This window comes from Micrasema longulum, unplaced genomic scaffold (genome assembly GCF_059751315.1).
Source record: "Micrasema longulum isolate JH-2025_06_02 unplaced genomic scaffold, ASM5975131v1 h1tg000668l, whole genome shotgun sequence".
NCBI classification, from domain to species: Eukaryota; Metazoa; Arthropoda; class Insecta; order Trichoptera; family Brachycentridae; genus Micrasema; species Micrasema longulum.
Window position 1 is genome coordinate 214,326 of NW_028277864.1, and position 26,974 is coordinate 241,299.

The 26,974-nt window shown below is 31.5% G+C and overlaps 1 protein-coding gene across 3 annotated transcripts in view; it reads left to right on the forward strand.

Moving 5' to 3' along the window:
- The window catches only part of Drip (aquaporin homolog protein drip), a 201,688-nt gene that overhangs the window by 79,265 nt on the left and 95,449 nt on the right, over positions 1-26,974 (forward strand). For 2 of the 3 annotated variants that reach the window (XM_088229417.1, XM_088229418.1), the window contains exon 3: positions 15,588-15,781. In XM_088229417.1, the coding sequence (XP_088085543.1) occupies positions 15,588-15,781 (194 nt within the window). Of the gene's footprint in view, positions 1-10,350; positions 10,536-15,587; positions 15,782-26,974 lie in introns of those variants that run through there. The other variant, XM_088229416.1, reaches the window with a different exon arrangement.

Below are 26,974 nucleotides of genomic sequence, written 5' to 3' on the forward strand. Positions count from 1 at the left end.
TTTTCCATTATTGAGTTATAATTTTGATTTAAATGCTGGATTTTCTTTCAGGAAATAAATTATTATATTATTAAAACAAATGAAATTTTCCATTGTTCAGTGTAGGCGATGACCTCCGGGCGCGTTGGCAATGAAAATAACTCTAATGCCGTATTGTTGTAAGCGAGAATGTGCTATGGTGCATAATTAAGTATATTATTGTTTATACATTATCCCATTTGTGAATGTTGCATAATAAAATATAATTAGTAATATTTTAATGGCAGTGAATTGAAATTCGATTTATTAAACGAATGCTTTTATTTATTTTGTTCATTAACGCCCAAAAGGCATTCACAAAAAATAAAAATAAAATACATGCTACTCGTAACATACTAAATAATAAACACAGAATGTACAGAAAAAAATGTAAAATTAGTTAGAAAGGAAATAATAAAAAGTTTTACAAAGAAAAAAAAACAATAATAACAAAGGTATGTAAGAAAAAGCAGTAAGCATATAAACAAAAAATTCAAAGCTTATGAAATAAATTATGTAAAGCAAACACAGTAAATAAAGTGTTACGGTAAGCAAGAAAGACATATTTAAATTAAATTAATAAACAAGCAAGCATATATTATCGCGAAAAAGGAAGAAATAAAAATTTGTAAATATGAAATACGTATTTGCCAATACTTCAATGCAATTTGAAATAATAGTAAAAATAAAAAAACAAGTATAAGGTAATAAAAATAAACAAGTTAGTATTTTTTTAATTTATGTAATTGAATTGTCAATAATAGTTTGACGAGCAGCTACAAATAAACTTGATATTGTAGACTTATAAGATAGTAAAGAATTAGACAGAATGTCTGCAGCCGTTCCTTAAGTGTTACCAGTCTCAGTATCAATGAATTATTTTGTTGGTACAAGTACTGGAGCAATGAAACAATAAAATACTCCTAGTTTTGACAGCAGGTACTCTAAAATTAATCAATTCAAGTATTTTTGGTACGTCAAAAAGAGAGCTTACAATTTTATACAGTTCAATGAGATCATTAATAGTTCTGCTTTCAGAAAGTGTTGTTAGGTTAAGCAGTGTTAATAAATAGTCATAATTCACATTTTGTATTGGAATGTTTAATTTGTAGTTTATATATCGTAGAAATTTATGTCGAATGTTTTCTATATTATAAACATGAACATTATAGCAGGGTGACCATATTGATGAATTAAAATCTAAATTACTTCTTACAAGAGAACAGTACAATATTTTCAATGATCGGATGCACTTGAAATTTTTTGTGTTTCTCAAAATAAAGCCCGATATTTTAAATGCCTTGCTTGAAATTTTATTGACATGATATACAAAAGACAATTTTTGATCAAAAAATACCCCGAGATCCTTTATCACTGATACTGTAGAAAGATTGACACCGCCAATACTGTAACAAAAAATGAGCGGTTTTTTTATTCGATGAAAACGAATGATCTGACATTTTTTAGTGTTTAAGTACTTTCATTTTCTTTACACCACTCATCTTGAGAATTGAGGTTCTGTTATCATTCTTTTATGTCAATAATAAAGTTTAATGCTAACTGATTTTTTATTTTAAATATTTGTACACTGATGTTTACCACTCTGAAATCTGAATTAAATCTGGCAGTTGTAAAAAAATATTTTAAAAAGATAATTATTTGAAATTTTGACCGTTTTTTTAAATTAGTTTTATCTTGAAAGTTTTTATGGTTAGTTTGAAAATACACTAGGTTTCTAAGGGTGTTTTTTTTTATCAGTATGGGAGTTGCCAAAATCCATTTCGTTAAATCGAAAATAACAATTACGATGAAAACATTTATAATGGATTTAAGGTGTACTCTTTAATTGTATGCTGATGATACTGTTATTTTTTACCATAATTGAACATAATGGAGACTGATTTCAATAGTCTAGCTGACTGGATGAGATTAAATAAATTAAGTCTGAATGTTAAAAACATGGTATATGATTTTTGGGAGCAAACAGGACTTAAATATCAATGTTTTTCTCTGAACTGGCTACATTGAAAATACCAATGTTACTAAATACTTAGGACTATTGATTGACTCTAAACTTTCGTGGAGCCACCAATTTGAACGCGTAAAATCAAAAATGGCACCCGTAACTGGCGTATTCCATAGACTTCGTGGCTTGCTTCCTCATTTCGTTTTGTTTGCCGTCTACTACACTATAATACATTCCCACTTATCATATCTATCACGTATGAACACGAAAAATTGAATAGCATATCCAAAAAGTGTCACAATATAAAAACATTTTTTAAATCTTTTTGATAGTGATAGTTATAAATGTAATTTATATAGATGGTGTAAAGTACTGAGTTTTGTGTTTCTTATATTATGTTTTCTTACTATTTCGGATGTATTAACTATGTATGATATTATGTTTTGTAACAATTTTTTTTTATGTACAGTCCCAATTTAGTTTTTTTAAATTACTCTTTGGGGTATAATATCTACTATATGTATTATATGTTTAATTAATAATAATAAAAAAACGTTTAAAAAAAGACAAATTTAAACATATAATTTTTCAGGCCAGTTGTATTTTGATCCTAAATAAATCTTGTTTTTATTTTGAAATTTTTGAACAATCGAATGCCTAAATACTTCATAAATAAGATAAATTATCGATTAAAAAAATGTTATTAAAGCAAAAAGTGCTAGACGGATTAACGGACACTTTTAATGAGTAGTTGTGTGTACCGTGAAGTTCGAAAATCGTCGGTGCATACCGATGTACCTACCTCAAAACTTGGTGGGGGGGGGTTCGGTAGTGTATTTTCGTAATCGCTCGGGAGAATACCGTCATGGTGAAGGTATGAAGTATTTAACTTCCCATTGTTATCGCAGCTCTGGATTGATTTACAACAAATATCTGCATCTTCTCTGCCACCCTTAATTTTAATCCACTTTTAATCCTCTTTAGCTTTTTATACGATCTACAGCTCATACGAGTATCTACATACACATAAATCGAGGTATTCTTGGCGAGGACGCCTCTCTTTCTTTGAAAAAACATGATTCTCGTTTGTGATTGGAATTGTCATGATTTTTATTATGGGATTACGACACATCTGTAATAATCGTAATCAATAATTAATTTGAATAATTTATTGACGCTTCAGGAAGTTAGACGTTGCGTCCTTTATCTCATTATCTTTTCGCCGTAATTAAAATAATAATTTCGCCATTATTGACAATTAAACAGCAGTAATTTAACTTCGATATTAATCAAATAATTGATATTATTACGCATTATAGTATATCCGAGATGCTTATCCGAGATGTACGTACATAATTTACTATGATTCTATAAAATAAAATTCTAATGATCTTCCTCAGGAATTTCAATTACATTCTCACATATAACCTATCACAGATCCTTTCAAATACATACACACTCCTTTGATAGGCTGACAAAAAACGTTCGGGAAATATCAAAATACGTGATGAGTTTTATTATATGCGTTACAAAAAATATTTTTTAATTAAACGTTTGGAAAAGTTGAAAAATACAGTACTGAGTGTGAAATACAACCAGTATCCTTGTCGAGTACCTGTTTTCGACTCTCTGGGGTCCAAAGTTCGTATCCTAACGGAGTCTGCTTGATTGATTGAATCTTAAAGGGGAGATCGAGGAGGGTCGAACAGTTTTTACATTCCCTAGTATATCTCAGCCAAAAAAGCCCTACCTCTATGAATTTTATACCCGAACATAGTCAATTTTATACACTTTGAGATCTCAATTAAAAATAGACCAAAATAATCAGGGTCAATGATAAAATCGGCTAAACCTGAAACAACTCCCAACGTTACAACTCCCAACGTTACAACTCCCAACTTTACAACTCCCAACGTTACAACTCTCCTAGTACCGCGGTAAGTCGAAACAGAGGTCAAGGTGAGTTGTAACTGTTTGGTATTTTATATTGGACGGGATATAATAAATGGACGAGAGTTTTCCAGCATTTGAACACGACCAAATATCACAGACTGTGTGTTTTCTTTTTCATAAATCAAAAGAGTGAAATGTAGTTAAGTTTGCATGATGATGCGGCATTTCTGAGACTTTTCCTTTAAGTTACCTTAGTATAGGCTAGTTTAAAGATTTCTATGCTAGTCATGCCCCTATCTGTGGTTCTTACATTATTGGGCATTCTAGAACAAGAACTATAAACAATTCTGTTTTAAAATTCACACCACAAAACATTATATTTGAGAAAATAGATGAAAGAGGAGAGTTGAAAAAAGTTGTTTTAACTCTACGCCCAAAAAATCGCACCATGTTTAGAATAATGGCTTTTAACTTCAAAACAAGAGGCGAGCTATAAAAAACAATATCACACTTTGAAACTTGAATAGTGAGTGCATACTGAAAATAATATTACGTCAGCATTTGCGTAAGACATTTGGAATAACAGGCCATCAAAGCATTAGCCAAAAACATACTTTCGGTATTTTTTTCGTCCAGATGTCGTATACACCCAACCACTCCCTAAAGACTGCTGTTGCCAACTTCATCATGTGGCGCATCAAAAACATAATAAATGCGCGATGTTGCAAGTTCTCTATTGATCATAGATTTTTTTAAATCACCATTGTTACAACTCTCCTCTCTTAAAACTTTCCTCTGTTACAACTCTCCTCTCTTAAAACTTTCCTCTATTACAACTCTCCTCTGTTACAACTCTCCTCTGTTACAACTCTCCTCGGTCTCCCCTACTCCACTATGTCATAGTTTCTGGACTGGATAGTGAAGCATATGACTCATATTACGTATACTTATCTTCTAAGTCACAAAAATGATCTAGATACGCTGCAATTACAGTTCCAACGCAGCGCCCTATGCACCATTGAGTGTGGGAAGGGAAATGATGACTGGTCAATTGTTTGAACACTGGGCAGTGAAAAATAGATCTCAGGACTGACCAACTTGGCCACCCGTAGTATAAGAACTTATTTATTTTTTTATTTATTTAACACTTTATATACATATACAATATATAAACATATAGGGACGGACATATTGCCTTAAGGCAATTTCTTCCTACCAACCCAAACCTGAAATAAGAAGAAGTGTATAACAATGTTTGAGTATGTCCAAATGCTTGCAAACTGACTGGATTTCCTCCCTAGGGAGTTATTTATATTAAAATTTATTTCAACGGAGATGGAAAACATTTTTGAGAAGGGAATATGAAAGTCTAGGCATTCCTAGACTTCCATATTCACAAATTGTTTTTTTTTCAAATATAATTATCTTACATTTATTTTATTTTATTTTTATTTTATAAACATAAACGGCAAATCTGCCATTTACAAACATTTATAATATTAACATATTTGGCTTAATATACATATTTTTTTTAACATGAATTTCCTTATACCCAAGATTTATAAAAAAAAAATTAAACCCAAAATTATACAAGATTAATTTTTTTAAATTAACCTATAAATTATACAGCATATTCAGTATAAAGTTTAAATAATAAAACATTCTACAGTAAAACAACAAGAAAATCATAAGTACTGTTTCACACATCTAGGCAAAGTGAACAAAAAACTGTATATATATATTATGAAATGCATGAATAAATAAATATAATTACCATTCACCATCTTTGAAAAAGTTCAAAAGGTTTGTTCTATAGGAACATGGCCACATGTTTGAGTATGTCCGAATGCTTGCAGACTGGCTGGATTTCCTCCCCAGGGAGTTGTTCATATTTAAATGTATTTCAACAGAGAGGGAAAACATTATTGAGAAGGCAATATGGAAGTCTAGGCATTTACAGGGCTTATGACCTGTCATTGGCTGGTTAAAGTGGCCACTTTACACACTGTGTAACATTCACCATTCTGCCTATATTTGAACATCGGATACCTAGACTTCTATGCTACCTTACTCTTTAATGTTCTTCATCTCTGTTGTAAAATGTTAAAATAAATAAATGTCAAAGTAAAAATTATGACATTTAAGCGGTGTCAAGCAATGGTATATGTTACATGTCCTGTTTGTTGGTGATCGGTTTAAGTTACGCAGTAACCTTCGTACATATTTATTCATTAGTATCCGATTAGCTTCGTTTTGCAGCCTGTAATGTTTTATTTGATCTGGTTCCGTGGATCGACAATTGACACAAGTGTCGGCAAACTGTTTACTCTGAGTAATATTTTAATCCTGTCTTTACAAATAAGGTACAGGCAGATGCGTATATCAATTAATCTTGGCGACTCATCAAGAGAGATGTAACGAGCATTTTATGTTTCGAAAAGCATGTAGCTAAAAATTTTGTCCAGAAATAATTCAAAAATAAAATTGTTTTTATTTTATTTATTCATACATAGAGAATATTTAAAAAATACAATTATTATGGCCTGCTATCCAATACTTAATTGTTGAGAATAAACTAACGGTTTATTTTATTTTATTTTATTTTATTAAAATAAACGGCACTTAGTGTCTTTTAAGTAAAATAAGTAAAATATAGTATTTCAAACAAATTATTACTAAACAGTTATTTACAAATTAAGGAGACAAAAAAAAAGATTCTCAGTTTAAAAATTATATTACTAGATATAAAAATACTTAAAAAATTAAATATTTGGTCATAGAAATATTTTAAACCTGTAAATAAATAAGAAAGCAACATATATTAATTAAAAAAGTAAAACAATTTTAAATAACAGCGAACGAAGATTTTTCTTTTTTAAATTACATGTATTATTAAACTGGACAAATTAAATTGGAGGTACTAAATGCTATCAAATATTTGTATATAACCACTTACCGATTTTTCTATGTCTACCGGTCTCGAGAAATACCCATCTCTTCGTCAGGACACCATTTAAACCAACATGCATAACCCACTATACACCTTTACCATAGTTGTTGCAAAAAAATATAAAACCAACACGATATGCATTTTTATAAGCACATGCACTGATTAAGGCAAAAATGCACTGAATAAATTATGAAAATATTATATGTTGTTTGAGAAATAATTAAAAAAAGGTAGAGAGGATGGAGGGAGGGGTAGAGCTTGATAGGTTTAGGGTGACCATTAATATAGTTCTTTATACGATGTTCCACTGTAATGGTCACTTAAAACCTATTAAACTCACACCATCCCTCCATCCCCTCTATTTTCTTCATTTATTTCAGAAACAACAGATTTTTTTATTTTTTAATTTAAAAAATTAAAAATATTTTTTATGCCACTAAGTACCAAAAAAATTATCAACGGAAATTCATAGACCCCTATTAATTTAAAATTGTTAGTAAAAAAAACGTGATCTTTCCCTATTAAATAAATAATAACTAGTTAAATACAAAATAATATACTGTAAATAACCATTAAGAGCTACGGGAGGCGAATCTAACTTAGGAGGATACACAGGAGCTGGCAGTCGACAAAGATGCCTGGAGACTCATGTGGACACCATATACTCCAACTAGGGAATGGACATGGAATAATGATGAATAAACAAACGCAAAGTTAGTGCTACAAATGCTAATTTTATTTTACGGAATTGAAAGCTTTTAAGTATTTCAAATAAAACTAAAAAAAATAACCAAAAATATTTTTTTATATATTTTTAAATTACATGTTACGCAAATGAAATTTTTGTACTCGTTCTTTAGAACTTATATTAATAGAAAAAAGACAATAGTTTTATTCCACTTTTATTTATAATTTTTACCAGTGATCGGGTTTCGTCGTGACAGACATTGTCAGACTGGTCAGAAAAAAGTGGAATAAAGTATTTTTATTTTTATAATTTAAATGCAATTCCATCAAGAAATGTCAGTAGAAAAAATCTTGTGAACTTACTTTAAGCATAAATAAATGTAACGAAACAGAAAACTATCACGTAAATTTTTTAATTAAATTAACAAAAACCATGTAAAATATATAATTTTAAAAATACGATGAATGAGCAACTTAGGCCCGACGAGGAATTGGATACGAATAATGTTTTCTAAAGAAAGAGTAAAGAAGAGGAAAACGCTTCTAATAGGGAAATATCACATACTACGATAACCGATAAAAATATATGAAAAGGATTTAGAATAATCAATTGTATTTTTAAAATCAATATGGATGTTCTAGGGAAATTTTTTCATACATAAATGTAAAAAGGAAATTCAATAAAAATATGTCAGTAGAAAAATGCGACGTGTTTGGCTTTGGTTGTTGTGACGTCAATATCCATGAAATTGTTCTACACAAATTTCAATGGTAAGAACAAATAAATATGAATCGTGACGTATTAGGGGCGTGACCAATGGAATCACCGTATTTGCGGGAATTCAAAATTATAAATTTAAAATTATTTTTTATGCTTCTAAAAATAGGCAAAAATTCATTTTTTTAGTGGACAGTATTTCATAGACCTTTATTACTTTAAAAATGTTTTAAAAAAACGTAATATTTTCCTGAATTTAACTCAATAATAGCATAAAGAAATACAATTTGTCAGAAAAGTGATCGATACTAGGATTATATTTGTTACCTAACTTGAAGATTTTGGGTAAAAAATATTTTAACCGCAATTAGTATAGTTTTCTATGAGAAAATGACGATTCTGAACGGTATTTTTAATCTTTGAAGCTTAGTAGTTCAGGAGTATCAAGAAATGAATTTAGAATTTTGCCATTAACTGATTTAAGAGATAATTTTAAACATCGCGTAACATTTGCCGTGAGAAAAATACGAATATTAAAACACAGATATAAACGGTGAGTATATCGTGTCCACAAACAGCCTCCAGACCATATAATCGTAAATACTCGACGCATTATCCATTCTGGGTGCTTCGGTATCTCTCGAAAATATGTCTCCTATTCGGGATGTTTCAATCACTCTTAAGCTAGGGTTTCCTAGGACAGCGGTGCCCGTATCTTAACGGCCGTAGTGAACGGTGATGCGCTAAACAGCCGTCGTAACGTCGACTAGAAAATGGTTTCCTAGAGAAACGGTGTTAAATGGTGTTAATAACACCGTTTTCCTAGGAAACCACTCTCTAGGCACCGTTACGACGGCTGTCCGCCGCATCACCGTTCACTACGGCCGTTAAGATACGGGCACCGCTGCCCTAGGAAACCCTAGCTTTAGCGGGGTTCGATTTGTAACACCACAAATCGCCCCTGAGTCGCGCCTACTAACGTCACTCAACATAGACATTTCCGTTTTCGTTTTAGTATTTTGGCTACGCCATAAGTGTCTTGTAAAATAATTTGTTTTTTTTCGGTTATTAGTGGGGTAGATAAAGCTTTAGGTATCTTCATCCGATAGGTCTGCTTTTAATGAAGCCACTTCGGGTGGTTTACGAAGAATCCCGAACGGATGACGCGTCTATCATTTTCGAATATGTCTTCAGGCTACCAGTCAGTATTGCGTCACGTAGTTCCGCCGAAAACCAGGCAACAGTCGATGCCGAGAGCGTCACATAAACCAGAGAAAACCTAACCTTGTAAATAGCACGTAGGTTTTTTTTTTTTTTAAAGAGTCTAATGTGATTTGCGTTCAAAAACATCATTATCTCCCTTTCGGCATCCAGTGGTGCATAGAGCACTGCATAAGTATGAAAAACGCAGCGTTTTTCCATCATCTGTTACATGAAGGTAAGATGATCAGTCGTACGCTTCAGATGCCAGTCCAGGAACAATGAAATGTCGCATTTCAAATAATATTTCAAACCATTGATTTCGCGTTCCATCTGCCAGGAATTAAACCCAGGATCACAAAAATGTTAGCCAAACGCGCCAAACACTACACAACGTAGCGGTCTTATCTCCACTTGATTTTTAGTATCTTCCTTATTTTGGATTTTTACTTGAGAGTTGCCATCAAGTCGAAAACACTCGTCCAGTTCTGGTTCTAATTTACTCTCTGAATCTTCATCCGCCCGGGCACACAAAACTTTGTATGTATTAAAAAAATTAACGAAAATAAAAAAAAAATTGTTTGACCGGTGCGAAAATAGTTTTCCACGTACAATAAAACTGAAATCAAACTACAAACGCATCCCGCGCGTTAACTCAACGCCCACATTACTGAAACGCATCTTGATCTTTATCACCGATCAAAGATTGCTAATCGAATTGGATTTTGTAATTATTTCATCGAGCTTTAATGAGTGATGATCTGAACACGATTGTGTAAAATGGAGCGCCATGTCAAAAAGTTTTACACGTGTTACGACGGTGTTTTAAGAGCGTGTAAACGAAAGTGCCTTCTTTATAATCCAACTAGTTTCTTGCAGTTTTTCTTACATGATTCTGAGCTACTGGTTGCATTTTTCAGTCGCCTGAAAAAATAGCAAGCAAGTGATTGTATCTTCTGTTGTGGTGAATTAATTTATTTATTGTTAATTTTTTTTGTTTTTTTGTAAAAGTAACATCGAAGTTGAACAAGTTCTATTTTTAGTTTAATTTGTGTTTATTTCCGATACCAAAATGGTTCTCGGTATCACAGATATTGCGAAAAGTAAGTATTTTAAAATTAATATTTTAAGTATTATTTTTGTGAACTCCATATGTTTGAAAATGGCCGAATATGATTCGTGTAAAAACGCCTACTAAGGCAATAAATTCAACAATTCAAGACGGAAAGTCTGTATTAATTATTTAATGTGAATACAGTAGACAAAATTTATAAAATAAATTCCATTTTACAAATTTATACACAAGAAAAATAAAAGAATTTGAGATGAATAAGTCACTCAGATACCAAAATAATATTAAAATCCCTTAATTCCTCACAATTCATAGTCAAAATAGCTTTGTCTTCAAAGGCGTCAAAAATTACAATAATCTCCCCAATGAACTAAATACAATTATAACTAATATATCTATAAATAAATTCAATTTAAATCTAATGATTTTTGTAACAAGTCTAAAAACTGCATTAGATTTTAATTAGTATGAATGTATTGTTATTTATGTATGTATTGTTATTTCTGTTTTTCTTTATATATCCTATGTTTTTATTTTTTTCTCATGTACTCGTATATTCAAAATTATATAAACTCAAATAAATAAATAACTATAACAGTGTAAGTCACTCTCCAAGCACAAGAGTTAAGTCTCTTTTATGGAGAGTTACAGTTATAACATTTACTAGATGTATAAAAGTAGATTTGTTTAGAATAAAAATAAAAAAAAGTAACATTAATGAAATTTATTAACAATAAAAATAAAATGTTCAAATGTTTGTTGAATGTTTTCCTCCTTAGGAAGTTATTTGAATCTAAATTTGTAGCAACGGAGAGGAAAAACATTTTTGAGAAGGAATATATAAGTTTCGGCAATTACAGGGCTTATGACCTGTCATTGGCTGGTTTAAATAACTACTTTGCACTCTGTTGAACATTCACCATTTTGCCCTTGCTCAAAAATCTTCATTTCATCAACTCTTTCATCTGTTGACTTCTGTAAAGTAAAAGAGATGAAACCTTTATCGTGTGGGTGAGATTCATCTGGTTCAACCAATTCAGCTACTAGGCAACGCCTAAAAACCGTTTTCTAATTTGTATACTTCTTCTTAGACTAGTTAGTTTGAAAAATAACAACTTATTCATTTATTTATTTTGTTATTAACGCCCAAGGGGCACTTACAAAAAAGAAAAAAAAAACATATAACATACTTGAATTTTTTTTTTCAAATCTTTTATTCATAATAAGGTTTTGGCACTTACTACACTTTTTAAAAATTTAATCAAAACATAACACTAGTTAAGAAAAAAAAATTTGAAAAGGTTTCGAACGTAAGTATAAACTATTTATTTTTATTTTTATTTTATTTATAGTCAAACCTTTTACCTAGTTTTCTCCTATACACGTTTTAAATTACCTTTTAATTTACGCACTGACACATACACACCCTCACACATTTATTCACACACATTCATATCCACATACATGAATAAAAACGTCGCACACATACAATTTTATAAACTCTTTTCTTATATACTATGTATTATTAGATTAACAGTGGATTTTTTTAATAGGCTCTAGTATTGTAAATATATTTTTATTTATTTTTTTATATAAAAAGTTTTAAAAGTTCCAGATAAAAAAATATGTAAAATTAAAAATAAAACACAAAATATGCAGGAAAAAATATGAAATTAGTTAGAAAAAATATATAAAAAAGCAACACAAAGTAAAAAAAAATCATAATTAAGGTAAACAAGAAAAATCAGTAAGCATGTAAACAAAAAGTGCAAAGATATAAGTTAATGAAATAAATTCTGTAAAGCAAACAAATAAAATAATGTGTTACGGTAAGAAAGAAAAAAAAATGTTAGTAAAATTAATTATCAAGCGAGCATAATATTATCCTGAAAAAGAATAAATAAAAAAAATAATGAAATGCGTATTTGCCAATACTTAAATGCAACTGAATATCATAGCAAATAAAAACAAGTACGGGGTAATAAAAATAAACAAATAAGTATTTTTTTAATTTGTGGAATTAAATTGTCAATGTTCGACGAGCAGCTACAAACTTAATATTGTGGACTTGTGAGATAATAAAGTATTGGACAGAATGTCTGCAGCCGTTCCATAAGTGTTACATAACCTAAGCAGTCTCGGTATCGATGAATTGTTATGTTGGTTGGAAGAAGTACTGGAACAATGAAACAATAAAGTACTTGTAGTGTTGACAGTAGGTACTCTAAAATTTATCGATTCAGGTAATTCTGGACGTCAAAAGGATATTTTACACTTATACGTGATATTTTTCAGAGTTTCTTAAGAATTTATAAAATCACCCATCATTTGTGTGCATAATTGTTTCCTGGGGTCTGCTTCTGAGTCCGTGCTATCGCGAGTTAAGGCTGTAGTCTGGTAAAACGAACGCAAAATTATGAAATCATACGATTTTGGCATTTTAAAACGAAAACAAAACACAGTATCTAGATATTCATAAGCAAAAACAGTGTAGACATGACATATGTATATAGACCTTATGGTTAGAAACAATTGAACGTAGTGATACAGGAAGCAAAGGAAAACTGAAATAAGGTCACTTTTGTGAAAAGAGTGAATAATCAAACTACATCAACAGTTGCAATGTTTTTTTTACTTTGACAAATAATAAATTATGCAAATATTAGTTTTTTTACACCACAAAAAATAGTTTTATTATACAGGTGTTCTTTAAATCCTGTCACACCCAAAACCACGATGATCAATATGAGCAAGAAGACATATTGGCACATTATAATATTTTTTTAGAACTAATAAAAATTTAAAAATAAAATATTAAAAAAGCAAATGGTTTTTTACTTCTGCAGAGGTGAAACAAGGTAGGGAAGGGGGGAGTCTGACACTGCGCCGCGCTCCTTTCACTTCTCCCCTGCAGAAGTAAGCAACCATTTGTTTTTTTTAATATTTTATTTTTAAAAAAATATTTGCTCTAAATATGTTTTTAAATATGCTAATATGTTTTCTTGCCCATACTGATCATTGTGGTTTCAGATGTGACAGGGTTTAAAGAACAACAATATTTGACCAGTTTTCATGATTTTTAAAGTCTGGCTGGCCACACAACCTAAGATGAACATTTTACAGAAAACAGCCAGCCCTAGCAAAACTCTGATGTACTCATGTCGTGTCATTATGTACTGAACATGTTATTTTATATTTATACTAGCGGACCCGACAGACGTTGGCCTGCCCGAAAGTTGGCAAAAGACTTTTCATTGATAAGTAGGTACCTAGATACTTGTTTGTGATCAAATTCCAAAACTAAAAATTGTCAATATTCAAAAAATATTTTATTTAAGCAGGTACTTGTTTATGGTTGAATTCCAAAACATAAAATAAATATTTTTTCAAATATGGCAATCTTTTGGCAAACGTCAAACTCCGGTCGTCTCACCAACACAGGGGTGTACTTACGTACAAATACGATTTTTAAAAGTGCATTAAATTTATTATCATTTTAGTGTTACCAAAAATCTAATAAAAAGAAATAAATGGGTAGAAATTATAAAGAATTCAAGAAAATAAATTGATTGAGATCCACAAAAAACAAATGCTATTTGTAAACATTCAAAAACAAACTTTTTTTACACACAAAAAAACAATATCTTTACATTTTTTTGCAAATGCATTCTCCTCGAATGCAACCTTGATAGATCTATGAATAACATATTTATGCTCCTTCTCTTATCTAATTAGATTGAAGATTTTAATATCTACGAACACGCACAGCGCAAAAATCTTTATTTCTCTGACAACCGCACGTAAATCGGCTAAGCCGTTTAGGAGAAGTACGGTGACATCACACGTAGGGGAATTATATATATAAAGATTAGGATATTTAATTGTTAAGTATCACTTAATTCGTTCGTTATAATAACTTTAATAATAATTCAATTATGTGTTAAAGGAATTTCGGTATTTTTAAAAGTCTTTTTGACCACACAACCTAAAATATGTATTTTACAGAAAACAGCCAGATCTAATATTGAAAGATACCTCATTTAAACTTTGAATGTGTGAGATGATATTCTGTGATAAAACAAATTTTTTATTGCAGGTATTTTTTTATTAATTTAAACCAATTTAATTTAAGTTAATGAATTTTTGCTCCTATAATAAAAAATGGACAGTTATAATATGTTTATGTAACATAAGAAAGAGAAAATAAAATATTATGTAAAATATATAATGGTATTCTTTTTATAGTAATTAAAAAAGGAAATAAAAAATATTTAAAAAACATAAAAATATTCCTTTAAAGGGCAAAAAAATATTTATAGAAAAAAAGAGTTCATATCTTTAGTTTGAATCCAGGATAGTGTGTCTGTTTTATCCACTTATTTAAGATAACTAGATTTCTAGAGGCATTATTTTTTCCATCAGGATCTATACCTTAAGGTTTTTCTAGTGTTGTGGGTGTTTTCTGCAAAATGAGAAATGTGGTTTTTGTGATCAACATTATTTTCATAAGGAGATTCTTACAGTTTTTTGTATGTAAGCGGCCTGACTGTTTTTAGCATTACACTAATATATCATGTTTCCAAAATTGTGGACTGACTCCTTTCTACACAATGTGGTGTTTTTCATCATCATCATCATCATCAGCCGTATTTTGTCCAATGGTGAACATAGACCTCACCCTTTAGTCTCCATATTTCCCTATCCTGAGCCAACCGCATCCAACCACTTCCTGCAACTCGTCTTATGTCATCAGACCACCTTGTCTGAGGTCTACCGACACCTCTTCTACCCGTTCTGGGTCGCCATTCCAGGACTTTTTTGTTCCATCTCGAGTCTGTGATTCTGGTTATATGACCAGCCCAGCTCCATTTCTGGGTGTTTTAACTTATGATTATTTACATTTGTTAAAAATTAGCATTAAGTTTATAAATATAATTCTAAATAGTGTCACATCTCAAAATATGACTATTGCAAAAATTGTCGTTTGTTTATGAGGGAAGTATATTTCCTTCGTCTGTGTTATAACAAATCGATCTATTTAATTCCCACATTTTGCCAAGATTAACATGTTATTGTTTTGCAGAAGCCAACGCTTTCCTCGGTGTTGCGGACCTAACTGACAACCGGAACCTCTGGAGACAACTGGTGGCCGAGTTTCTTGGTACACTTCTACTGGTCTCTGTGGGTGTCTCCAGCACCATACCCTGGGAAAAAACAGCTCCTTCTATCCCTCAGATAGCCATCACCTTCGGTCTGGTAGTGGCGACCATCGTACAGGTAAGTTTTTGCACGTTATATTTCAAATTTAATATGATTTTCATTGATCTTTAAGAATAAACAGTTTTTACTAGTAAATTTCAGCAAAAGTATTCAGTTATAGCTCGTATCAGTTTGGGGTATCTAGTTGAGTACCTCAGGGTTCTCATCTGGGCCCTGTATTGTTTACTTTATTTATGAATGACATTGTATCAATATTTAATACCGTACGTACCGTACTGTACCTATGTACCAAGTGACTGCTTCCTCAATCGAACATCTTACCGAACGCTCCTGATATCGTGATATATGTCGTTTGGTCTGATTGGCTGGGGAAGCTGCACTAAAACGACTATGGCTTCAGCAGCTATAGCTCAAAAATCAGTGATAAGAGTTATTTCTAAAAAAACATACAGATACCCGAGTGATTCGCTCTTCAAAGTATTTCAAGTGCTGGGTATTCGTCAACAATATATTTTGAGATCAGTAACGGTCACGCATCTCAACAGGAAAAAATACGCAATGGTTTGTCATGTTCATAATACTAGACACTCCAATAAGGATCTGATTCTACAGAGAGGAGTTAATACTTTTTTGGCTTAAAGGCAGCAATATTATATAGGCCCGAGGATATATAACCTTATCCCAGATTCATGGAAATGTGGTGGGATTCCCAGGATGAGGAGAGTGTTGACTGCATTTTTAATCTGTTTTGGTCGGAGGGAGTCAGAGAGATTGTTGTCCGATGTAGAAGGACGTAAGCTAATTTCTAGTTTTACTGGTAATGACTTAGGATTTAGGATATAGAGATTTTGGTATTATTTATGTTTTCATTGTATATTTATCATTTACATTTAAGACTGAAAAAGCACACATAACAATAAAACTGTAATTACTTTTTAATATTATTATAAAATACATAATTTACTGCCTTAGAACAGGGAAGCTATCCTTAGTTAGGCAGTTTAGATGAACCACCAGCAAAAATAAAAAAAAATGAATGTTTACTTTTACTGCTTAATTAATTTGTTGTATAAATAATTTATTGTAAATTGCTGTAATAAAGGGAAAGATAATCAAGAGATAGAAATAGAAAGAAGACGAGATTTAGCATGGGCTGCCTTTGGTAAGCTCTCATATATTCTAAAATCTCCGAAGTATTGACATTATTAAAAGAAGAAACTTTTTGATGCTTGTGTTCTCCCTGTACTAACATATGGCTGTGAAAATTTTGTGTTCACGAAAAAAAATTTACACAAATTATCAGTGACACAGGGAGCCATGGAAAGGAGAATGCTGGGTATTTCATTGAGAGACAGAAAAAACAATACATGGATTAGAGCGAGAACAAAGGTCACCGATGTGGTCCATAGGGCTGCCAACCAGAAATGGAGCTAAACTGGACATATAGTCAGAATCACAGACTCTAGATGGACCAAAAAAGTCCTGGAATGGCGACCCAGAACGGGTAGAAAAAGTGTCGGCAGGCCTCAGACAAGGTGGTCTGATGACATAAGACGAGTTGCAGGAAGTGGTTGGATGCGGTTGGCTCAGGGTAGGGAAATATGGAGACTAAAGGGGGAGGCCTATGTTCACCATTGGACAAGAGACGGTTGATGATGATGATGCTGTAATAAATATTTTGAAAATAAACGAAAATAAAAAAAATAATAAAACAAAAATTAATAAAACAAAAATTAAAAATAAATATCCTTCGAACCCTGTACTTCAGTAATAATTCTAATAAATACCCTTTAGCGTTCAACTTGAAACAGCAGTAAGGTTACCGTAGAACATCTGGTTCCCAGCTAGTAACTACCAGGTACCACACACATACAATATAATTCCCTTACATAATACTTATAAATATATTATATCACTCAAACCGTACTAAAAAACCAGTTATTAATTTGTTGATTTATTTTTAATCGATCGCTTACCTTGGCCCAGTTAACGAAATTGCTTTTCTCTGAATAAAAAAATGGAGTACCATCTCATTAAAATAAAAACGTGCGATCATTTATTATAATAAAGCATTTTAAAATACGCACTATCTCACGCGTGCGATACATGTCAAATTACTTTTGCAAATGCTGCCAGTCGGCGGAAATCCTATTCAAATTAACATTGAAAACTGTCTTGCCAGTTTGCTAAATTATTCAAATTTCTTATTCACCTTGACACAAGTCGGGTAGATACTGTCAATTTTCTAATATTTGGCTACTGTCAACATACTTTTCAATTGAAGATCTTCCATGTTAATGATTGTTTGCGAAAGGTCATTAAACAAATTGGAATAACGCAATTGAATGTTCGTTTTCCGAAGTAATTTGTCATTCAGGTAACAGCCAGGGGACGCTTAGTTTTTTAGCTAGTTTTGTGAGTGTGGGAAACTCTTTTTTATATTCCGGATCAACAAAGTGATCTACAATTAATTTGTAGCCACAAAGTTGTTTTACCGGCAGGAAATTACAGAATTAAAATACACACCTTCGCCCGTATGTTTCGTCTCGTGGATTATACTAACCGGTACAATCCCTTTTAACAGACTCACCTGAATATCATAAATATCATATTGCGCCCGTATTTGCTAACATCGAAGTTTTTCCCGCTGAAACGCATTTTCGAATCTTGTTTAAATATTTTCCTGTCGCTGGTTTTTTTTTTTTATGGAAAACATGTGTTTTTGGAATGATAAAGTAACGTTTTAATTGCCTTAATTTTGTTTGTACAAATGTCTACGTGTATTTTGGAATATCAATCTAGCCTTTTATTGCGTTAGTCATTGGAAAATGTCAAAATACATAATGATGCGAATCAACTATTGACATACATTAATAGACACGCCCTAAAGAGTAAAATATTTTTAAAAATAGTGAAACGAAAATGTACCCATAGTTACTATGTTTGTTTATTTATACCGGGGCTGCATTCAACGATCATGCATATGCAACCAAAAATTGGAAAATACTAATTTAATATAAAATATTTGCATTTTAACGTTAACAATCAACGTTCATTTTTGGTGGATCCCAATCAGATTCTTTCCTTAAATTCCTTGTAATTTCGACCCATTTATTTCTTTTCACTGAATTTTAGGGAATGCTAAAATAATATTAACCTACATTTATTATATTTTAAAAACGAGGAGTGTAGCCCTGTAAGTAAGAAGAGCTTTGCAATTGCACCGCTAGGCGTAGTTTGACATTTACTAAAAAAATTTAAAAAATTGAATATCAATTGCTTAAAGTATTGTTAATCACTCGTGAACAAATATTTACCAATGAAAAGTTACACAATTATTTTTCAACGTTTATAGGAATGGTTTTTGCACGCTTTCATGACACAAGCAGGCGTTTTGGTTTCGACCCTAAGCGTCACGTCTGGTCGAAGAACGACTAAATGCGTGTTGGACATGACTGGGCATGAGTTAAGTTTAGTGTCATCATTTTTAAGGGCTCAGAGCATGTTAATTTGTATTAATATGTCTATGGTATCAACAATATTTACGAAAAAAAAATTTCAATGTTTGATTTTAGTCAAAAGATAATAGAATTTTATTTTGGCTATCCAACGAAATAAATTAATATAAAGTTTAAATATATCGTCGCCGTTGAGTTAAAGTCACTAACACAAAAAAACATTATTTTGAGAAATCGCAATTTGAAAGTTTGGAGGCCAATAAAAAATCAAACATTAAATACATTTAAAATATCAGTAGCTCAATCACAAATAACTATCGACGTGCTAAAAAGCGACAATATAACAATTTCTCAGCATGGTTGTTTATCGTATTCGCGATCACAATGGAACATCCGTGAACACCTAATATTAAATGTCAAAATATTTATGTTTTGCGATGTATAACCCTGCTGCGTAATCACATATTTCAATTTCACTGTGTAAATATGGAAAATATTCCAAAACTGTTATTTTTATTTATTTATGTATTATTTATCATGCTATTTATTGCAAATGTCAAGAAAAGCAGTCGCCATAGGAATTGTAATTTAATGTACACTTTTTTTGTATTAGATACTCCTTCTATTTTGCAAATGCAATATATTGTATTATTTTTTATAGTAAACTCCAATTTTTCGCCAATGAACTGTATTTATTTACGAGGAAAACAAAAAAACAAACCAACACAGCATTGACTTAGAGATTACACACGCGTTGATTTATGACTGTGATAACTTAAGCATGTTAATTATTGTTCATTGTGATCGCTCAAATGCTTAGCACGTTTTTAAGCACGTCGATAGTTATTTGTGATTGAGCTACAGGAATATTTTTAAGAAGGCAAGGTGGCTCAAATTAGGTTAATTGACTTTTGCTTGTTTATATTCTGGACAATGCGAGCTATAGGAGTTAGTGAAAGGAAGGAAATATTAGGAATAGTTATTTTAATGTTATGGTTAAATTGAATATTTATTTAAAGAAATATTTTTTTATGTTTTAATACATAATAATAAAATGTCACAAAGTAAAAACAAATAATTCAGTTTTACGCAACTTTTTTCTCCACGAATTTACTTTGACAGAATTACCGCTGCGTGTGGGTGGTTATCCTATGTTCGATATTGTGTTACACACTTACATATGTTTTAAAGAAATAATAATTATTATAAGTTTGATTTATTATGAAGCATTATTCATTTGAGGTGTGATATGATTTTTCGATCGAGATCAAATTAAAACGGTACATATGTGAAATAAACATTTCCACACGTTCGGTAATCTAATACAATATTTCAGTTCGGCGTCTTATTTATAGCACTCACGCCGCTTTTTCAAACAAACTGTTAGCGGTACTTATTCATCTGTTTCGAAGACTTAGTATTAATTACATTGGACATACGAAAATTAACAAAACTTCGCCGGCAAAGGTTGCGCAACGTAGCCCACGATCGCTGTAATTGATACAGCCTGTATTAAAATTCAAAAACAGTACGAGTACCTACGCAGTCATAATATTTGACCGCTCGACAGCCTGACAGACCATAGATAAAAAATGAATGGGTCTAAATTCGAATATGAAATGTCAGATTGCTTATCAAAACGGAAACCTATTTTGCACCATTTTGTAACACGAATTAACGTGTTTTTAGGACCGATTAACCACCGTTTTTCTGTGTTTGATTAACATTATGATCTCATTTCAATTTTATTCAAATGAGTTTGGTGCGAAAATAAAATAAAATAAATTTAATATGGGTAATTAGGAAACTGACAGTGTAATTATGTATATGTTTTTGTGTGTGACTTTCCCGCGTTTTTCCATTACTAGTTTTTTAACTTTACTGAAATTTCCCGGACACCATAAAGTCGCGTTTGTTGCGTGTTGCGAGCAAGTAGAATAATATGAAGCAACATTAGCTCCAGAGATATATTTTGCATCCTTTGGTTTGCTTAATCCAAACTTAGAGACACGTTTTTTTTTATTGATCAATATAATTACATAATTAAAGCATGTTTTTATTTTTCTATACAATCAACTTTTATATGTTTTTTTAAGTTATAGCTTTTACTTTCCAAAAAAGAGACTAGCTTTTGTGCTTGGAGATTGCTAAGTAATAAATATGCATAGAAATTGATACTTTTCTTTAAATATTTTAACCCTGAAACCAGACGTACTTATTTAAAACTCACCTGATTCCACATCCTTCATTCTTTAAAATTTAGGACATAATGTACTTTTACTTAAATTTATTTGTGCAAGCCTATCTCCCCATTAAAAAAACAGCTGTTATCTTTAATTAAATAGATATTTTCATGTATGTATCTTTTGACATATAATTTGTTTTTTAGTACAAATTTTTGACCAACTCTTCTTTTGACCAGTCCATTTGGTTGGCTAAAAGATATTGCTTTTTAGCAATAACTCTGCCAAAGCACTAATTCTTGGCACTTTGAGTTTTAAATAAAATAAAATAAAACAATTTGAATTGGGTTTAAGAGGAATTGATTGCAGATGCTTATGAGGATTCTTCGAGCTGAGGCAAAATATTCCCTCATGTTGGAGAGGGTTCAGAAAAAAATTGAGTGAGGGAGTATGGTTGTTATCCATGGCTCTACCCCATAGCGTTCCTTTTAGGCTTGGGACGAACAGTTTGCAACTCAGAAGGGACGGGTTCACTTTGACCCATTTTTTTAGATTGATAAAAGGTTTTATCGAGAACTCGGTCATTTTCGAGACTATACAATTCGACGTTCCTGATGTTTATCTCCGACAGCGTAAGCACAGACTGTTGTGCCTCCCAGCTACCAGAACCAACTTGCCTCTAGTTATGCCAATTGGAAGAGCAGTCAGGCAGCTAACATTATCGCTTTGAATATTAACATCTTTTACATCAGCAAAACTATGTTTAAAGGGAAAATTTTTCTTGTTGCAACAGAGGGAAAACACTTTTCATGGCCTGTCATTTGCTGGTTTGAGTAGCTACTTTACACATTGAAAACGTCACCAGTGTAAAATAATTGGGTTTAAAAATAGATAAGTTCATGAGACTACAACTGAAGAAATTTTTAATAAAATAAAACATATTATTAATCTTTAAATTGGTAAATTCAATACTGATGTATGGTCTGATTGGCTGGGGAAGCTGCACTCAAACGAGTATGGTTTCATGCCAAAAAAGCATACAGGTATCCAAGTGATTCACTCTTCAAAGAATTTCAATTACTGGATATCCGTCAATAGTATATATCGAGGTCAATAGCGGTCATAAATCTTAATAGGCAAAAATACCCAACGATTTGCCATAGTCACAATACTATATACTCCAATAAGGATCTGATTCTACAAAGACACGTTAATACTTTTTTGGCTCAAAGGCAGTAATACTATATAGGCCCGAAGATATATAGCCTTATCCCAGATTCATGGAAGTGTGCTGGGATTTCCAGACCGAGAAGGGTGCTGGCTACATTTTAAACCTTTATTGGTCGGGAGGAGTTAGAGAAATTGTTGTCCGAGGACGTAAGTTGATTTCTAGTTTTACTGGTTATGACTAGGGTTTTAGGTATTACTGGTATACATTTTTTTTGTTTTTAAATCTGGAAGAAGGGCACACACACATGAGCAAATTATTATGTGTGCTCTAATAATAAACATATTACAACAGAGATGAAGAACATTTAAAAGAAGATAAAATAAAAGTCTAGGCATCTACGGGGCTTATGACCTGTCAATGGCTGGTTTAAGTGGCCACTTTACACACTGTGTAACATTCACCATTCTGCCCATATTTGAACATCTATATTTCTTCAATTCTTCCATCTGTTGATGTTTGTGAAGTTAAAGAGCTGAAACCTTTATTTATGCGGGTGAGATTCATGAAGAAGTATAGGAATTGAAAAAATAACATTTTAGGCTTTGCCTAGTTTGTAGGTGAAATAATTCAATTAAACCAGACATTGACAGGTCATAACCCTGTAGATGCCTAGACTTCTATATTATCTTCTCTTAAATGTTCTTCATATCTGTTGTAATATGTTTATATAAATAGCTTCCCAGGGAGTTGAATCCAGTCCTTGTCTACAAAAATTTGGACAAACTCAAAATATTGTTAAATATAAAACAACTTTTTGATTCTACCTACCGGTTTCAAAGCTACATAAGCTTTTTAATACATGGTTTTATAAAATTTGTTTCGTGAATAAATGCCGCTATGTATTATATGTACATATGTGGCACTGAATGAAAACTGAAAAAAATCGCAGCGAATACCATATTTCTTTGGACCTAGTTACAATTCATCAATCAATCATTGAAAATTCATTTGTAAGTGGTTAATCCACAATGGATTCGATCAATAAAATAAGATACATCATATAACCATGAACTAAATCATGAACATTATAATATATTATGTATCACCATTCAGTCTCTCTAAGGTGAGAAAATAATGAATTACATACATCTAACTGTGGAAAGACAAATCACCATTTTGATTAAATGTTGCAATATAAAATGGCCTTGGCCCTTTCGTTTTAGCCTGCCTTAAAGCATATTAAGTTTATTAATGGTATTATATCAATATCATAATTAAATTAACAACTTCATTCTAATTAGTTATTAACAAATTGTAACACAAAAGATGCTAGAAATATATTACATCTCGTTTTAGGAGAGGAGTTTTGCTGAACAATTTTGGGTACAAATATTTTTTAAGCAAGTTCACTAATTTTTAAATCAATCAATGTTATATTTTATTACAACAGTGTTTAATTAAATTTAGTAATAATGGATTGGAGTATGATGCATTTAGTGAGATGGTCTCATTTTCATTGATTTATTTTGACTTTAAAGTATTTCATCCCTCATCCCTTACTCCATACCTCCACAAAAACAAAATAGCACTTGACATAAAGACGTGATTAATACCTCCATATGTATGAGATTTAGTATTTCTTAGACTGTTAAAATTAAAAAATAGGATTTTATTTATTTTTCAAGTATACCTTGGTAAGAAGGGAGTTGAGGTGATTTTCACAAAAATGGCGCTATATAAATTATCCAACTATATATATATACATAGTAGCTGCAAACGGGTGGCTAATGAGAAAGTTCAGGGCTACGGGAAATTTGACATCAAAATTTAATTGTACAGTGACTTTTCTCCAAAATATATTTTTTTTAAATTGGCTTAGTTTGATAATCTGTTGAAAATATTTTTTAAAAACACTTAAATTCCTTTTTTAATAAATAATAAGTATTAATAATATTTAAAGCATTAACTTTATGTTCAAACATTTTACTAAATGTTATTTAATATTTGTAAATCAAATTAGGAAAGCTTTAAAAAATAATGTTCCTTTGATCAATAATCAAACAAACTTGCAATATAGTCATTTCTACTATGTTCCACTGTAATGGTCACCTTATTTAACCTCATAAGGTTACCCCCTCCCTCCGTCTTCTCTACTTTTTTCAACTATTTTTTAAACAACATAAAATATTTTCATAATTTAATCAGTGCATGTTCGTCCTAATAAGTGCATGTGCTTATTAAAATGCATGTCGTGTTGGTTTTATATTTTTGTTCAACAAATATGGTGAAGGTGTATAGTGGGTTTTGCATGTTGGTTTAATTAGTGTCCTGACGATGAGACGGGTTCGTTTGGAAACCGGTAGACATAAATAATAAGTGTCAGTAATAGTGATTTATTTTAATTATTAAATGAACAACCACTTCGTGATCCAAATTTAAATTTATATCTGTACTCATATGTATTTACATATACACCAGTGGCAAGCGGTGATTTTTTTAAATAAGTAATCTACAAAAATGATCATTAATTGGTTTCTATATGTGAGTACATAATATGTAGGTAGGTAATATAATTATAAATGGCAATTTTTTCTGTGGTTCTGTGAAAATCAACTCAAACCACAATAATTATTATTAACTTCGCGATATACGAAACTTTATTCTACACTATTTGAATACAATTGTGAGCACTGGCCGATTTCTTTTAAAATAAATATAGCCAAAAACAGCCACTTCGAACGCCACATGTCGTATGTGATACATAATATGTCAACGGTATCCTATCAAAGAAAAATAGTCCTTCAGGAATAATGTTCGAAATACTAGTTTCCAAATAGAAAATTTTCAAATAATATTTGTAATCTTCAAGCCTGTTTTGGTACTAAAAAAACGCGACTAGGTTAAAGGTGTGAAATACAATGTACTTTAATTATGGAGGAATGAGCTGAGGTAACCGGCTAGTTTTATCGTTCACTAAAAATGGGCTTGGGCGCTGGGCGCACTTCATAGATATTTTTTGTAGAAAGATGTATGTATGTGTGGCGGTGATTTATAAAAAATAACGATTATTTTCCCATAAGCTTAGTAACTGTAAATCAGTATTATAGAAAGTCGAATATAATGGTAAGCTGTGCAGAATCGCTTATTTGGACGATTCGCCCCTGATAAATACATTTATATATAACCAAAAAAAAAATGTGAGTAGTAGCACGTCATTTTGCATAAACAAGGTCATCTCCGGTATAAAATAAAAAATGAGACAAAAACAACAATTCCTTCTAACAAACATAAAACTATTTAAGATTTTTTTCTATGGAGAGATTTAAATTCATCATAGAACGTTGACCCGGCTAGAATTTGCCAGAATGTATAGTAAATATATTAAATGTAAGCGACGTGACTGGTCAAAATATAAAAAAGGCAAAAACCCCGCGCCGTTTTCTCGGAATTAAAATCAAACTTATTAAAAATCAGGTAGGTACTTGAACTCGCAACCAAGTTTAGTCCTACACTGGCAATACCAATATGGCGATAAAACATGTTTTGGCGCGCAAAAAGTGACCCAGTTTATACGTTGCACTTTTAAACGGAAATCAGCTGTGGACTTTACGCTGCTTTTACCCTTTAAATATTTCAAACAACCGGTAAGGCCAAAGGAAATGTAGATCTTTGCGCTACGTGTGTTTGTAGATATTAAAATTTTCAATCGAATCTGTAAAAAAAAAAGTTAGAAGCATAAATCTTTTTTTCGTCGACCTACCAGGGTTGCATTCGACGAGAATGCATGTACAAAAAATGGAAGCATGTTGTTTTTTTTTGTTTAAAAAAGTTTGTTTTTGAATTTTTACAAATAACATTCACTTTTTATGGATTCCAATCAGATTATTTCCTTACATTCGTAGTAATCTCTTCCCATTTATTTATTTTTGCTGGATTTTTGGTAGTACTAAGGTATTATTACCTGAGATTCAATACATTTTTGAAAATCACATTCATGAATAAAGTGTATCCCTGTTGGTGAGAAGAGCCGAGTTTGACATTTGCAAAAGGAATTCTATATTTGAAAATGAAATATTTTATGTTTTGGAATTCAACAAGCAAAAACAGAGATCTACATCACTAATGATCTTTCTTTCTGTGCCATATAAGGTCTCTCCGGCGTTGGCAATCACTTTAGTAGTAGGCATTCCGATCCTGTGCCAACTGGAATAGCGCCTCAACTCCGTGCACTCCCGTCCAGTAGCGGATGTTTCTCAGCCAGGACATCTGTCGCCTTTTCCACGCTTTCCCCCTATCATGATTAGCTGTAGAAGCGCATATTTGCTTCCGCGCATGACATGGCCCAGATATGCAAGTTTTCTGTGTTTTATTGAGCACAGGAGTTCTTTTCGGCACTGGTTCGTCTCAGCACTTCCACGTTGGTCATTAAATCTATCCA